We start from the raw sequence: 17,875 nt of genomic DNA, 5'->3' as shown, positions 1-17,875 counted from the left end.
GCTGACACAGTGCAGGGAAGCGGACGCCGGGGGACACGACAGACATCGGAATGTAAGTATGTAGTGTTTGTTTTTTTTTACATTTACACTGTTAACCAGGGTAAACATCGGGTTACTAAGCGTGGCCCTGTCACACACGCCCTGTCACACACGCCGACTCAGCGATGTCTGCGGGAGATCCAGCGACGAAATAAGGTGCTGGCCTTCTAGCTCCGACCAACGATGTCACAGCAGGATCCTGATCGCTGCTGCATGTCAAACACAACGATATCGCTATCCAGGATGCTGCAACGTCACGGATCGCTAGCGATATCGTTGTTAAGTTGTTCAGTGTGAAGGTACCTTTAGGCTACTTTCACACATCAGTTTTTTGCCTCCAGGCATAATCCGGCTCTTTTTTAAAAAAAAAACGAATCCAGTGCAAATTGTGAAAAACTGATGCGCTGGATCCGTTTTTTTGCTGGATCAGTCTTTGTTTACCGGGCCTAGAGTTTGGACTTCCTGTTCAGAGGAAAGGAGAGACTCCAGAATGGAAAACAAAGCTACGGGGCATGCTCAGTGCAAAAAGACCGGAATCGGTAGCCGGATCCAGTCATTTCACCTCACGTTTCATCCGTTTATCGCTGGAACCGTCGCTGTGCGTTTTTCGCCGGACAGAAAAAACATTCCTCTGTACGTTTTCTCCGTCCGCCGGAAACATAATTTTTGATGCATCCGGCATAAAACAGATGGAACGTGTGGCCGTCAGGCGCAATCCGGCGCTAATACAACTCCATGAGAAAAAAAAACGGATTCGGCGGAAAAAAAACAGATCCGTTTTTTTCAAAACTCGCCGGATTGTGCCTGATGGCAAAAACCTGATGTGTGAAAGTAGCCTTAGGTATTCGGGACAAATCTAAGTGAAATCAGCATTTTTGTAGCTAAAGATATCTAATGTTTTTTTATTCAGTTTTCTTACTTTCCTATTTTGTGTTCGTATTCTTTTCTGTTATAAACATCTAGTATAACTATTTTGTTAGGACCATATTTCATGTACCCTATAAATAGATAGAATTCCTAAGATTCAGCACAAAACTACCAGTTATCTTCATTAGTAGGAAGAATTATATGGCCTTGTCTGTGCTAATAAATCCGGAATGTTTGCAAGCATCTGCAGGTGCGGTGGTGGAGCTCTTCCAAGCAGGATTCGGTCCTCCTGCTAGTCTAAATAAGTGATATCTGCAGGAGGACACCTCGTGAGCAAACGTCTTGTGCAACTCAACAAAAATAAAATAAAAACATGGAACATCTAGTTTCTATTAGTCACTGATTAGACCTGCTGACGTGTTTGGAGAAAAGTGAGGATGACAAATTTTTGACTTAAAATCTGTTGTTTCAAATTTAAATTTTTACCTATTCGTAATATTATTTGTTTATCTGTATAGTTTAGACATTTCTAGCACTATTATTAAACCTTTCTGTTTGGAGCTGTCATTTGGTTACTGTATGTTGGTTTTATTTCAGCACCACATGCTCGTATTTGCATTGTATGGCACTTCTCTTTGGGCACTGTACACTATATTATAGGGGTAGGGGTCTGTACGTTTTACACCACTGTTATTTTGGCACGATGTTATTTGGTACCTATGATTTTACACTTTATGGTATACTTATTGATATTCTGGATACTCATAAATGGGGTGGACTCAGGAGTTACTGCAAAGGTCATCATTCAATATATAGATTTATTCTAAATGTGGTTCAAAATGTGATTTATATGTCTACGTCCTATTATCCAGTAGTAAAATCTCACTATTTATGTTGGTGACAAGGGTATTGATCTTCCAGTATCACAAATGTGCTGACTGCACCTTTCAGTATCGAGGGTTCTGCTCTGGCCAATATAAGGATCACACTTACTGATATAATGGAAGCTAAGCATACGTGTCCGCATGTAGCATTACTCATGTGTTCTCGTGTGCTTTCTTGTCTAGTTGGCAATGGTGGACCAAAATCGCATAGCCGGAGAGCAGTGTAAGGCGTCTCTTGATGAGCAGTTTGGAAGTAACCGGACGTTGTTTATCCAGTGTGATGTCACCGACCAAGAACAGCTGAGAGGTAAAGATAAGTGTGGGGAGGGGAAGCTAAAGAAATCCATCCTGACCTCTGGAACAGCAGCTCAGAGTTCAGAGAATAGTAAAGCGGCAATTATAATTATCAGAGATAGATAAAATGCATTCTCTTGGTATATTACCATATATTAAGCTGAGTTCGCATAGCGTCTGAACTCCCCCAGAATGGGATTCAGGAGTAAGCTCCGATGGGGCCATTGACAAAAATGATGCAGCCGGAGTCACCATGTGCTCTTTAGTTTATAATTTTCAACCGTGTGCGCCAATTGGAGGTTGGAAGTAAGGCAAAGTTAACTGTGTCTTGATTCTGGCCTCAACTAGGCCAAAAAACATGTCCGACAGAGAACGCAGTGAATCCGTCAGCATCATTATGCCTCGACAGGTCCATTGATTATAATGATGCAGACGGAGTCACAGTGTGCCCAGTCGGATACAATTTTCAGCCTGTTGGAGGCAGATAACAAGACACAGTTGAATATGCCTTGCCATCTCTAATAGGCGTATAAGGCCGAATATGATGCACGACAGAGCACATGGCAACTCCGTCTGCATCATTATAGTCAATGGCACTGTTGGAACTTACGCCCGAATCCTGTTTTGCCGGGGTTTAGGCATAAGACGTAAGTCCCTACCTCCCCGAATCCACTGAAGGCAGTGGCAAACGCTATGTGAACCAAGCCTTAGCAAATTACTAAAATGAAAGAACACTTTTAAAGGCGCAATCAGGGCTTCTAAGACGACTATACAGCTATAATGCTGCAGTGGGAATAGAGATATTATGTAGATACATAAGTAATATACACCACAGGATCACCTATGTAAGGAGAGGAGAAGAAGTGTGGCAGGGAGAACATATTGGATTTGTGTGAGGGACCAGGTGACCAGAGCATATAGCCTCTAACTGGTTGACAATTGGTATGATTTCGTACTTATTTCAAGCCGTAGTTTAAACAGAAGCATTTCTGCTTTTAAGAATATCAGCTCTGAAGTACAAACTTCTGCTCCATCAAGCACATATAGGAACATTATTGGACACATATTTCATTATTTGGATGGTTATTGTTATCACAGACTTGATATCTCCTTATAGACAGTCTGATAAGCAGTTGATTGACTGTTAATATATTATTGAACATATGCAGCACAATGCAAACATCACATTAACTTTAGAATACAGAACAAAAGGGCATAAAAGTTACTCTGTAATCAACTTTGGATAGAATAATAAAATTCAGCAATACGTTTAATGGAGAAATCATTTTACTGTGTTTGATAATGTTAATATGAGAGATCAGCCTAAGACATAAAATCACAGCACCTGGAGCAGATGAGGTAAATTATACATCGCCATGATTTACAGACTTGCGGCAGCATTGACAAGCATATAATTATGTACGTGTCTCATATAATCCATCCAGATCTTCAAAGAAATTGTCTGTTTCTCTTTATGTGACACATTTGATGTTGCAGATGCTTTTCAGAAGACAGTGGAACATTTTGGCAGACTGGACATCCTGGTGAACAATGCTGGAGTAAACAATGAGAAAGACTGGGAGAAGACTATTGAAGTTAACTTGGTGAGTTTTACACTGTGCTTTATGAATGAAGCGGGACTATTAAACTGGAAATTAGTCTTTGTAAACTTAACAGTCTTGAAGAATTCTGCCCTATTTCATTTTATAGTAAGGCTGAAACATCTAAAAGTTGTATAAAAGGATTTTTTTTTTCTTCATACATTTGCAAATGCTATAGAAATAAAAAGGACTATACAATCATGGCTGTAAGTGATGGCACCATTGAAATTGTTCCAGAAAATGCTCCTAGAAAAGTATTGCAATAACACGTTTTGTTATGCACATGTTTATTTCCTTTTGGAACATCACAAAAAAACTGAAAAAAGGCAAATTGGACATAATTTTCCCCTAAACCCCAAAAATGGGCAAGACAAAATTGTTGCCACCCTCAACTTAATATTTGGTTGCACACCCCTTGGAATAAATAACTGCAATCAGTTGCTTCCAAAACAAACCACAAGCTTCTTACAACTCTCAAATGGAATTTTGGACCATTCTTCTTTTGCATATTGCTCTCTAAGTGGAGAAAAAGTTTTGGTGTTATCATTCATATTCTCTGAAAAAAGGCCAAGAAAGCAAAACTTCTGCCAGGGTATGTAAACTTTTGAGCACGACTGTACTTACCAATTGCCATCTTTCCCCATTTTTAATTCCAACTTGCCAGATCACACTGGCATTTATGTGTGAACAAGAAGTCACTTTTACAGCGTAATTCTATGGGGCCTTTTTCTAATGGCCCACAGAATTGCATTGTAAAAGAGACTTCTGTCTACCATAATAAATGGTAACTCAATCACCTGCTCAAGTACCATCCTCCGTGTGTGAGAAGAGGACCGGAGCGCCGGTGGAAAGCAGGGAAGATGGCGATGGGTAAGTATGCTAACACACTTACACTACATTTCATATACTGTACATTTATATAGGTTTAGGGAAAAGCTTCATGGGAATACTTCTTTAAAGGGAACCTGTCACCCCCAAAATCGCAGGTGAGGTAAGCCCACCAGCATCAGGGGCTTATCTACAGCATTCTGGAATGCTGTAGATAAGCCCCCGATGTATCCTAAAAGATGAGAAAAAGACGTTGGCTTATACTCACCCAGGGGCGTTCCCACTGCTGGTCCGGGTCCGGCGCCTCCCATCTTCATCAGATGACATCCTCTTCTGGTCTTCACGCTGCGGCTCCGGTGCAGGCATACTTTATCTGTCCTGTTGAGGGCAGAGCAAAGTACTGCAGTGCGCAGGCGCCGCGAAAGGTCAGAGTATTTAGTTGATACTTTTTTTGCAAAAAAATGTATACTAAGTTGCTCCACCAATCGTCAAGGTATACCCATAATAGAGCAGTCCTAACTAATGTATATAATCCCTATCTGATGTATTTAAAAACCTGATCATCTGTACAGTACCTGTTTTTTTTACAACAGAGTATTTTTGACCTCACTATGCTCTTTTGTGTTTTCAAGTTTCTTGGTGGTGTGTGAACATGTTCCTACAGACTTGTTCAATGTGCAAGTAGCCCATGTCTTTCTGGTTCTATAATTGTTCTCTTGTTTCTACAAGACTGGGGAGTCCACCACTCCTTTGTGGGTCATTTGCACTAAAGCTGTTCCATCTAGCAGGTCTACATGGATATTCCCTCTCTGCTTATACAGCCCATGTGTTTCTGGTTCTATATATGTAAGGAAACCTATCATTTTTGACCTCTTAGCATCAACAATCACTATAATTACTTCTTTTTACCAACAATCCACAAAACAACACACATTTTTTCTGTTCCAAATAAGACTGGTGCAGTCATGCATCACAAGCAATGAAGTGGACTCAGATGAGGCACCAGCCCAGATGTCACAGGAATAGGATGAACAGTAGCATGAAAGGTTGCTCTCTTAGCCTTGTGCTCAGGGTCGGCGTTAGCACCCGGCGCACCTGGGCAAGTGCCGGGGCCCTGGGGAGACGGGGGGGCCCACTCACGCTGTCTGGGATACAGCGCACACACACTGGTGTAAGGGACCCAGGAGCTGGAGGGGCCCGCGGTCAGAATTTTTACAAACCAGAGCGGTGTGTGTGCGGAGGAAGCAGGAGTCAGCATTGTGACAGACAGCTGGGAGAGGCAGCCAGTGCTGAGCAACAGGAGGGCGGGACTTTCCAGCATCCAATCCCGGCTGAGCGGGCTTAGTGCAGTTCCAGTGTGCTGTGCTCCCGTCCCGTCACACAGTACAGTCAGGAGTGAGTCACGGAGCAGCCCCCCTCCCCCGGTGAGTGTTGTCTGAGCCTGTGTTGTTTAAGTTTATGGACGGTGTCCTGACAGGCTCTAGTCCCTGCAGCCGACCATCATCAGTGAGTTGGCTACTGTGCTCATTGACAGCGTCAATCAGCACAGCAGCTGCCACAGTATGTCCTGAGTCTGACCCGTCTATCATGAAAATAGCAGAGCTGAGTGCACCTTCACCTCCTGCAGAGAAGCATAACCTGCCCCCTGACAGGACACAGCAACCCCCTCTCAAAATTCCCTGCACTTCTCCAAACTTCAGTCTTCAGAATGGAGCTGTGGTGTCCTGTCAGGGGGCAGATGTGAGGCACAGAAGCCTTATCCTTCTCTGTTCTCTGGAGGGGGCTCGTCAGGATTTATAGCCACCGAACAGGCTCCTCTTCTAGAGATGTTATGTAACATGACCACACACTGTATATATATATATATATATATATATATATATATATATATAGAGAGAGAGAGATAGATACAAACACAGTATATGGTAAAAGTATGCCACAAATTCCACAGTACTATAGAAAAGTAATTGAGGCCGGACTTAGCATGAGAGGCTAATGAGAGAAGATCTGCAGGGGGAATAAAGGGTCTTAGTCCTCGCTCACACGAGCGTATAACACATCTGAGGACGTGTGGAAAAATCGTCTGTGGAAAAATCTGCAGCACGCTTCCAGTGGCTCTGGAATTCGGATTACACGGACCCATTGAAATCTATGGATGCATGTGAAACTTCAGGCTGCACTCAGCTGTCATCTGAGTGCAGTCTGACATCCACGGCCTCAGACAGTAGAGAAGATGTAGAAATTAAGTGTCCTTGTCTTCTCAATATGCTCCGATTATCTCATGCAAGAGAATCAGATGACACTCGGATGAGAGTTTGATCCGAGTGTCAGTGGCATAATTGAGCCGATTCTCTCACATGAGAGAATCATCACTCGTGGGACCCCGGCCTTACACTTTTTTCAGCTGGACAATTATTTTATATATTTTAATTATTCCGAATATTCCCGAAAACTTTATAATATAAGTATCCTTCTTCCCAAACCCACTGACCTAAGCAGGGCCGCCATCAGGGCATTACTGCCCTTACTGGATGGGGCCCGATGAGCAGATGGGCCCCCTCTCCTCTGCTCAGCGGGCCCCAGCTAAGGCTGTGTGCACACTTTGCGGACTCTGCTGAGGATTTTTCCGCAGGCAGATTTGCTAAATCCACAGTGCAAAACCGCTGCGGTTTTTCACTGCGGATTTATTGCGGTTTTTAGTGCGGTTTCCTCTGCGGGTTTTCACCTGCAGTTTCCTATTGGAGCAGGTGGAAACCCGCAGCGGAATCCGCACAAAGAAGTGACATGCTGCGGAATGTAATCCGCTGCGTTTCCGCGCGTTTTTTTCCGCAGCATGTGCACAGCGGTTTTCATTTCCCATAGGTTTACATTGCACTGTAAACTCATGGGAAACTGGTGCGGACCCGCAGCGGTCAAATCCGCTGTGAATCCGCAGTGGAATCCGCAAAGTGTGCACATAGCCTAAAGGCTTCTGCCACCTCAGCATCTGATCGGGTGTCCTCAGACGCACAGGCAGTTAAAATTTGTTCCTGTGTGGGAGATTGCTACTGCACGGCAACAGTTAACATCTGCCAGCCAATCACAGGCCAGCAGCTGACATCAGGAGGCCCTTAGCCGGCATATGACATCACTGTCATACGCCGGAGCGAAGGTCCGGGCCTCAGATGCATCGAGTGGAGGACACTTGGATTTTTTTTGTAAAGCCGCGCTATGGGGCATATTATACACTATGGGGGTGCATTATACCGCTATGGCGCTGAATTATACTACTATATATAGTAGTGTATATACTTGCAAGAACCTCGCATCACTTCACCCTGCACAGCCGCCCGTTCTTTGGACAGGAGTGTGCAGCTGCATAGAAAAACGGACGATTTGGGTGAGGCAATGCAAGGCTCGCGCATCGCTCTCGCATAATTGGCATATAAGGGGATGACTTATATAAAGCCCCTCTGCTGTGTGGTATTGTAGAATTTACAAGAGCTATCACTCATGTAAGAAGTGAAATCTGGCATTGTACTATACCTATATTTCTCTGCTGTATCTGGGCATCATGAGTCGTGGTATGTGTTAAAGGGGGGCCCACTGAGACTCTTTCGCCCGGGGCCCTCAAAAACCAGGAGCCGGCCCTGCTTGTGCTCATCCCTACTCTCCATGGTGCAGCGTCAGTTATCACTAGGACACTGTAATATGTTTCAGCATGCAAATCTCGGGGCTTTCAGCAACTCGCTTAGTTTACGTTAGTATAGACACTCCTCCAGTCCGAGTCTGCAGCCTCTGGGATAAATTGTGGAAATGGCGTAAATTATGTCTTCTTACTCTCCTGCTTCTCATATATCAGATAATCTACACTGCAGCTTCTTAAAGGGGTATTTCCACTTTCAAATGTTTTCCCAGTCGCCAATCGAGTGTTGGAAGCACTGTTCTTTTCTTATTTTGCTGAATCCCTGCAGCTCCGATATCATTTCACTTAGGGAAGTCTGAAATGGGTGGTCTTGTAGGGTATCCCTTTCCCCCTTTTCCCATGAGCCCTCTGTGATCCACTGTCCCTTAATGCCTGTAATTGCTTTCATTCTCTCAGTTCAGTTAGGGGGTTGTGTGAAGCTGTGATCTCAGGATTGTGTCCTTTGCACACAATATCTTTTACACTTGGGCGAACCTGCCAAGTCTTTCTAGCAGAAGCTGCTGTAAAACCTGTATTTCTCCTCAAGTATCTTGTTTGGCGTCTTCCCAAATCACTTTTACTACAGCATTCCCGCTGACATTTTATTTTGCTTGTATGTATAAAATAGCGGTTTCCAAGCAGAAGCTACCATAAGACTGCCATTTTAAGACCTGAAGCTGTTGATGGAAGCTCAAAAGACTAAACATATATGCACAGCAAGTCATTTTAACATTGCAGTGCATATGTTCATTCTTTCTAGTGTTTCTTTAGCTCTTTTTCAGACTGGATACGGAGCGTACACTCCTGAAAAAGACATCATATGCACATACACTGAGAGGCAACACTGGAAGAACCATACTACAGGGAAGTATGGCTACCAGTCCTCAGGGCTGCTTCCCTATATTGTGTCCTTTGGTGGATCACGGCTTTCGTGCACGCACCCACCTTACAGAGCGTAAGCTAGTGTACGTTATTGTAACCCCGCGTTTCCTGCTTGTAACGTATCTACGCATGCCCGTCCTGCAAAAGAAGAACTACCGTAGAGCATAGCTCTGAAAGACTGGCTGCATCTGCTACAGAATGACAGGACTAATTCAGTGGGCATCTCTTCCCACTGGACTGGTCCCTCCTCATTGCCATATGCAACAGTGCAGGATTAAAGTTCTTTCTCAAACAGTGTCTGTCAGTAGGATCAACCCTGCTAAGCCATTTATATGTTCATATGGGTCATAGAAAGTCAAATAAAATGATACCTTGCTTCCTGAAATCCAATGTCTTATTCTCAAAAAATCCATGTTTTTCTTAAAATGTAAATGAGCTGTTAATATCTGTGGACTAAACACAGAGATCCCTTTAAATCTGCCTCCACAGATTATCTAAAATGAAAGCAAGCATTACCAGCATGAGACATGTAATGGCTGACAGTCTGCTCTCCTGATCTACATGTCTCACACTTAGGAGGAATGATCCTACTGACAGATTACCCTTAAATAATTGCTATTTCAGTATGGTGCATAAAACACCTTATAGAGGTAAAAGACTTGCTATGTATACCGCTATAGAAGAAATTTGGAACCTGTCAGGTTTTCTTTTAAAAGGAATAAGAAAGATAACTAAATGATTTATTTTTCTTGCTGGATCCACTTTTAACTCTTGCTCAAAAATTGTATAAAAAACTGCTTGTGCTGTTCAGCCTAACCCTATGTGAACACAGCTCCTTTTCGACACTCACAGTTGAAGCCGCTTCAGGAAAATGCTGGCTGTCATTCTCCTGAAATGTTTTCGCTGGCGAATTTCCCGTTGTTTTTGCTCTGACTTACCCGTCAGTATATTATTTTCTAGACTATGAAGAAGAATGAGCATGTCACCTCTTTTAACCGCTTCTGGGTGTAAGGGTGCTATAAAACATTTGCGGCATTTTTCCAGCTGGAATCCGCCTGAAAAATTGCCGTGTGCACACAGCCTAAAAAAAATTAGCTATACAAAAAAAAAGTCTGTAGTCTGTAAGGAGGCAGATAGGGAAGCAAGCGAAAATTTAAATGGGAGACATCTGAGAAATGTCAGTCAGTCCATACAAGCATGTGGAATATAGTGGGAATGATGAAGAGCCGCTAAGTTCCTAGGTTCACATCTGCCCCGGATGGTTCATTAGGTCAAATGCTTGTATTAGGGGCCCAGTTGCATATTTTGGCAGCACTATCCTTTCAGGTAAATTATGAAAAGACTAGCAGAAACACCATGGACCCTATTTTAATCTAGTGGGGTACACCATGTAACAGATCCACAATTTTAAACAGAATACAATATTGAACAGAATAGTGGAATTCAGAATGATAGTGTGACGCTGGCCTTACCCTGGCAGGGGGCATAAGAGGCTGCACGATATAGAGGCATTCCGAAATGCGCGTCGGGGCTGACATCCGTCCTTGGGGTGACCACCTCTCTATCTCACAGACCTGGGTAAGCTTGTCCCCTTGCACTTTTTAGGTATTATCCTGTGTGATGTGTGTTTATTTAATTAATATGGGGGCATCCTTTTTCCGTGGTCTTGTTTTTGCATCATGACTATAATATAATGCCTGATACCTTGCACTGCTGAGGTGGTTACCTCTCTTCCTGTCTGTACCTCCCTGGAGTATGGGTTAATTTATTTAATGTGGTTTATTTGTACTTTTTGGTATTTAATAAAGATTTATACTGTTTTTTAGTAAAATTATCGCCTGGTGCTCCTTTTTCTCCTATTTGCCATGTTTTTTGGAGTTGGTGTAGCTGTTTTAGGGTGGGCCACCATAGGTGCCCCATTCTCTTAGCATTTGATATGCAACTGGGTTGGTTTCTACATATGGCCAACTGTGTGACATTCTGTGCTCCCCATACAGCAGCTAGTGCCGCTTCCCAGTATATAAACCGCAGCCGCTCTACATTCGATCACTGGGAGACAACTGTGACGTCACCATCACAGCACCATATAGAATATAGAGCAAGCTGGCGCACTGACAGTGCCAGAGACAGCTGAGGCAGGACACACATTACTACTACCTTACCTCCACAGGCTGCAGAAGAGCGGTCTCACCAGTCTCTGCCTCTCACTCTCAACCCTCTGGTTGGAGGACTGTCCTCCCTTCTCATGCGCTCCACATTGGATGCATTTTTTTTGTGCTGGACACTTTGAACAGCCAAAGGAAAAGCCCTGTTTTTGCAGACTGTAAATCCACAGATGATTGACAATCTAGATCTATAGATGGTGCATGGACAAGTAAAAGTAAAGTATTGGAAAGAACTGTATAGTGTGTTTAAAGATAGAAATAAGGGTTAAAAGATTATTACTCTGGTTTCCTATTTTTAGACCATTGTCCACACAGGTCATGTAAAAATGTAAACCAGTTACATGGTGTTACTAAGTAATCATGTTTAACTATTGGTGTGCAACAGCTTCTAAAAAGAATTAAGACTATGTGCTGACATAGAGCGGACATTATGATTTGCAAAAAGCTTGAAAAAAAAGAGGAAAGTGGCATCAGGGCAGCACGGTGGCTCAGTGGTTAGCACTGTAGCCTTGCAGCGCTGGGGTCCTGGGTTCAAATCCCACCAAGGACAACATCTGCATAGAGTGTATGTTCTCCCTGTGTTTGCGTGGGTTTCCTCTGCGTATTCTGGTTTCCTCCCACACTTCAAAGACATACTGATAGGGAATCTAGATTGTGAGCCCCAACGATTATGTATGTAAAGTGCTGTGGAATTAATGGCGCTATGTAAGTGAGTAAAATAAATAAATCAGGCAAGTAGCCAACTTATGTGAATCACATATCCTGTATAATAACGATAAAACAGGGAAGCTTCCAAGTAAGCTTGTCTCTAGTATCGGTCATCGTACAAACTGGCCCCATTACTAAGTACTAGCACAAAAAGTAATTGATTCAAACTACCTAGAAATAAAGATACATGGCAATTACGTAGTAATTAAATATATATCACATTAATTAATATTAATATATAAGTGGGTGTGGGGGATCTATAAATCTATTGTAAAATGGATTTACATGTTTACTTAGAGGAGGAACAGGGCAGTTTCTTGAGGGTGTGTTGTTTGTGAATTATTAATACAAAAATTGAATAATATCAATATAAAATTCAAACTAAATGTATCCTCTCTTTTCAACTATACCTGGAATACATGCATTACACTTAGATATTTAATATTTTCTCCTAGAAAAAATATCTATCACTTGTATCATATTTTTAGGATATATTTCCTTTTTTTACCAAATTCTTTACATTTAATTTTTCCATATCTAGTGAGGAAAATTGGCTGTGAAGCAGTAGTCAAAGGGGGCTTAATGCAGTAAGAGACAGTGATGCAGGGGTTCAGAGAAAACCAGGCTAGGAAGGATATGACAGGCTCGCTACCAAAACCTGCCTGTAATTCCATAAAAATCGAGGCTTTAAAACAGAATTTATCAAAGGCTTTAAAGAAGTTTTTATCCTCTTAATATATTGCAGTCATCATATTATATAGCACTGTGTACTTCCAATTGCTCCTTTTGCCTTTCTACCCAGCTAATTCTTCTCTTTTCCATTAGCTCTATGGCAACACATGATTTAAACTGACTAGCTGAATTCTTCTAAGCTCTTTGTAGAAACAGGAAGTCTGTTTTCCCATCGTGACTCATGAGTCACCTCAAAAGGCCCTGGCATGGGGAGACAGGAGCAACAAGGCCAATAGTTGAAGAGGGGAATTATTTTTGCAGGGAAGAGACTTCCTGATTCTACATAAACACAAAAGAGAAGAATAAACTAGGTAGAAAGGCAAAATGAGCAATTGTAAGTACACAGTACCTGTATAATATGATGACTGCAATATATTAAGAGGATAAAAACTTTGACATGGCTGCTTTAATAAATTATACTTTGCTTGGGATAACCAGCGTTCCGGTATTTCTTACATCTTACCTATCTTTTCCAAGATGATAGGAATATGTATATGATGGGAATATGGATATGAAATGGGAATCCCTGACCACTTGTCCTGTCAGTACACCGTGTTCCAAATTATTATGCAAATTGGATTTAAGTGTCATAAAGATTTAATTGTTTTGTTTTTCAAATAAACTCGTGGATGGTATTGTGTCTCAGGGCTCAATGGAGCACTGAAATCAATCTTAAACACATGTGATTATTAGTTTTCCAGGTGATTCTAATTAAAGGGAAAACTACTTAAAAATTATGTTCCACATTATTAAGCAGGCCACAGGTTTCAAGTAACATGGGAAAGAAAAGGACTTTTATTAGACTGACTGTCATTTGCACTGACCATTTAGGAAAATCCGAGAAAAATGTCATTTGCATAATAATTTGGAACATGTTGTATATCATACTAGATAAAAAGAATTCTTAAAGATGTTGTCCGGTCCAAATCGATAAGTCTGCAGAGACTCTGTGTGACTGCAGACTTATGAATTTGCTGTGAGTTAGACATACTCCAGGCCAATGGGCCTCGCTCCATACAAGTGAATGGAATCTAGGTCATGCCCACTGGCCGGGATATGTATAACTCACACATGCCCTCCGTCCCCTGGTGTGATACCGGCAGATCTCTGCAGCGCACAGTGCGTGGGCTGGGGGGATTCATAAATCTGCAGTCACACAGAGTGACACGGAGCTGGGAGAACATCCAATGGAAACGAGTTACGCAAAAATTTGAGGCTTTTCAAAGCAATTTGCTCCAGAATTCTGTCAAAACTGCTTTAATGAATTGGGCCCAAGTCTTCTGCTGGGCTGCTACTCTGTATTCTGCAACAATCACTTTTCAGCTCCAGACTATTGTTGCTTTTTTCTTCCAGCACATCCTCTCTGCACTTTGTTTGCTATTGTGGTAGAAGATGCTATCGGTGCTGTAGTAACACATTTTGGAAGTATGTTAGTATTGGTGTTAAGCATCAGTACATTGAGCGATGAAACATTGACACTGATGACTGCTTCATTTATTGCCTGAATACTTACTAAAGGTTCGGAGCCTCCAGATGGCTGTTTTTGGCATTCTTTTTGCAAACTGTTTGTTTTATTCTGTAATGTTTGCTTTATCCTTCTATTAGGTTAAGAAAAGTTCTTCCTTTGACCTTTTCATAGTTTAACATTTATTTCAACAAACTTTAAATGAAAGAATAGATTGACAGAATGAGATAAATAATGAAAGATTTAGCTTTAGCTCATAAATGGCAAATTAAAAAAATGCATAAAATTTATAACAGATGTTACAAGTTGTCACTGCCATCTATACAGCTGCATTTACACTGAAAGAATGTTATTAAAGAGAATCTGTCACTAGGTTGTTGCTACCCCTTCTGTAAGCAACATAATATAAGGGCAGAGATCCTGACTCCAGTGATATAGGGGCAGAAATCCCGATTCCAGTGATATAGGGGCAGAGATCCTGATTACAGTGATGTATCATTTACTGGGCTGCTTGATATAATTTTGATAACATACCTGCTTATCTGCCTCAGATCTTCAAATTCTCTGAATACTGAGATTGACAGAAAGCTGCCAATCATTGGTGTGGGTGGGGTTACACTGAGCCCATGAATATGCTTGACTACATTACAGCAGGTTAACAAACCCTTTAATGATAATCTCCTGCTGATAAAACTCTGATTTTACCAAAACTACACTCAGCAGCTTATTAAGTGATACATCACTGGATTCAGGGTCTCTGCCACTATGTTATGCTGCACTCTGATTTAGAGGCAAAAATCTCATGACTGAATCCCTTTAATATTGCTTATTTCATGATTATCTTATAGTGTAAGCAGGCTGCAGATCACCTGATGAATGAGCAACTGCCTGATCATTAGGTGAAATTATCTTTTTGATTGATTTGAGCTGGGATATCTACAGATCCTTGACAAACAGTTATGCATCCAACAAAGCCTCATCATCTTCATGGACTTGTTCCTTTAATGGTGTTTTTAGCTAAATCTACAAAGGTTATATTTACCATGATAATTTGCTTTGAACAACAGAAGCTCGTTATTGATTCCTCAAATGTTCCCATCTAATTAATATATCCATAATGTAGACAGAATATGCTACTAGGAATGGGAACAGCTCAAAAGTAATTAGCAGAGCGATGTCTTCTTTAAGAGAGCGCGGGGGGGTGCAGATAGATAAACTGCTGATGGGACTGAAATTTGAAAGTTACCTTTAACCCAGTAAGAGAATTCCAGATAGAATGATTGTTGATCTATGTGCTGTCAGTAGGTTTCTAAAATACTTGAATCTTTGTATCAACAAGGTACCACGCCAAAAACACATTCTGTCCAGACACGTAAGGAATTACCAATCCTGGGCAATCTGTGACAGCCTCTGACAGACATGAATGATTTTTAAGAACCATGTAGTCATAGGAATACTTTGGAAAATGTACACTCCACGCATTAAAGAAAGCTGGAACTTGCACAAGACTGGGTGGTTACTGCGTCATCAGCATATAACATGCTAACTGCTGATGTCATCAGAGCACATTACAAAGTGTCTGCGGAGGATAAACTTACCAGCAAAGCAAATGACACTAAATCCATCCACCAACCGGATCCATAAGAGATCCAGGGGCTGCACACTTCTTTCAGCGTTTGCTCTTGAAGGGGGGCAAGATAAATAGATTGAGTTGAATTTTTTCACAAATTTCATTACTTTTGTTCCTGAGATGACTGACACCAATTGTTAAAAAGTCAAGAAACTTTTCAGATATCGTATTAAATTCTTATTAAAAAGTGCATAAAAAGAAAAAGCAGAAGTCAATACTAAATGTGCCCTATTTGTCTCATTGAGTATGAAATATGTAATAAAATCATCAGAAGATATGGAAACTCACTGTGTTATCACCTATTCAATCAATTTTTCTAAAGGGGATATCTGGGACTTGGTAAAATAAATGCCTGAGCAAAGTGGTCACAGACCGGTCCTACCAGCGATTCAGCTGCTTCTGCTGACGTCAGGGCAGAGTGTTCTTTTGCGGGCTGCTACGTCGACGGGGAGGGACTTCTGACATCATTCTGATTGACAGCCGACTCCCCTAGTTAGGCAGTGGGTGCCGGCTGTCAGTAGGCATAACATTGGCAGTGCTGTCCTGTAAACAGAGCAGAAAAGAAAATGCTGCCCTGTTAAAGTGATGTCAGTGGAAGCAGCTGAATTGCCGGCAGGAGTGGTCTGTATCGGCAAAAAAACGCACCAGACAGAAAGGTAGGTATCAACTACTTGCCTGTTAGTGCCCTTTTTTGACAAAGTCCCAGATATCTCCTTTTAATAATGTCATAAAACTATTTGGATGGAATCTGTCAGCAGGTTTCTGCTATGTAACCAGAGAGCAACATGATGTAGGGGCAGAGACCTGGACTCCAGTTATGTGTCCCTTAATGGTCCGCTTGCTGTTATTTTGATAAAGCCGCTATTTTATCCACTGCAAATCTTGCAGAGATCAGAATTTTGAGCCTTGTATAACCCCGCCCACATCACTGATTGGCAGCATTCTGTGTGCACATCAAATTGGCAGAAAGCTTCCAATCAGAGGTTGGGGGCGGGGTTACACAGAGCAGGAGGACTACATTCCAGGAGACAACTAGTCCTATAGTGATATTCTACTACTGACAAAGCAATGATTTTATTAAAATAACAAGAAGCCCAGTAAGTGACATCTTGCTGCGCTCAGATTACATAGCAAAAACCTGCTGGCTGCGAGATTCCCTTAAAAGCTAAAACATATTGATTGAGTTGGAAATATTAGATAGATTTTAGATTTTATTTAACCTTTCAGTATTCGTTCCTGTACAATAAAACATATTGGATCTTGAGCTGTTCTGCAATTCTCATGTCCCACACTTTCTGTTTCAGATCTCAGTCATTAGAGGAACCTACATTGGCTTAGAACTTATGAACAAAAAGAATGGAGGTCAAGGAGGAGTCATAATAAACATATCATCTCTGGCAGGTAAAATAGTAACATCAGACAAAATTACATAATGATTGAAATACACTCTTCAACATTGATATTGCAACAGCAAGAAGGAAAAGTCGTGGAATCATGGAAATCACAGAATTTATAGACATGTTAGTGATACACTTACTATGAAAAATACAAAGAAAATTTCCAAAAAAGCCTCAATTTTTTTCAGTATCAAGAATGAGTGCTGCAAACAAAAATACACATACTTATACACTTTGGCATGTAATCACTGAGGTTAATAATTGTAATATGTGAAATGGGCCCACATATCTGTTGGCAGCTCTATTTGTACTTGTGACCAATGATGTCCCAGTTTTGCTCAATGAGAGACAAGTCCAAAGATGCTGGAAGCCATAGTAGCACATTTAAGCCCCCTTCCCACATCATTATCTGCTGACATGAAAAAAATTGTGGGCTGATATTAAATAGGCTGGGAAGGGGCCATGGATATTGGCCCCTGCCAGACTAAGAACATCAAACGTCAGCCGCCCCAGAAATGGCGCATCTATTAGATGCACCAATTCTGCTCTTAGCCTTGGCTCTTCCCACTTTCCATGGTGCCAGCCGGAACACACTGAGCTGAGCATGAGAACGCGGCTGCAATGGCAAGCGGTGACATAACTAAGGTTACCGCTGGTCACAGGCAGCAGCTCCCACAGTAAGCTCCGTGTGCCTGTGAACTGCTTTAACCTTAATTACG

The 17,875-nt window shown here is 41.8% G+C and overlaps 1 protein-coding gene across 1 annotated transcript in view; it reads left to right on the top strand.

Annotated features, from left to right (window-relative positions):
• The window catches only part of HPGD (15-hydroxyprostaglandin dehydrogenase), a 72,496-nt gene that overhangs the window by 20,638 nt on the left and 33,983 nt on the right, over positions 1-17,875 (top strand). Inside the window, exons 2-4 of the mRNA XM_077279516.1 lie at positions 1,974-2,097; positions 3,582-3,688; positions 17,064-17,160. Coding sequence (XP_077135631.1) covers positions 1,974-2,097; positions 3,582-3,688; positions 17,064-17,160 — 328 coding nt within the window. The remainder of the gene's footprint in view (positions 1-1,973; positions 2,098-3,581; positions 3,689-17,063; positions 17,161-17,875) is intronic.

This window comes from Ranitomeya variabilis, chromosome 1, assembly GCF_051348905.1.
Source record: "Ranitomeya variabilis isolate aRanVar5 chromosome 1, aRanVar5.hap1, whole genome shotgun sequence".
Classification (NCBI taxonomy): domain Eukaryota; kingdom Metazoa; phylum Chordata; class Amphibia; order Anura; family Dendrobatidae; genus Ranitomeya; species Ranitomeya variabilis.
The sequence above is the reverse complement of the archived record's forward strand: the minus strand, read 5'-3'. Positions and strand labels throughout refer to the sequence as shown.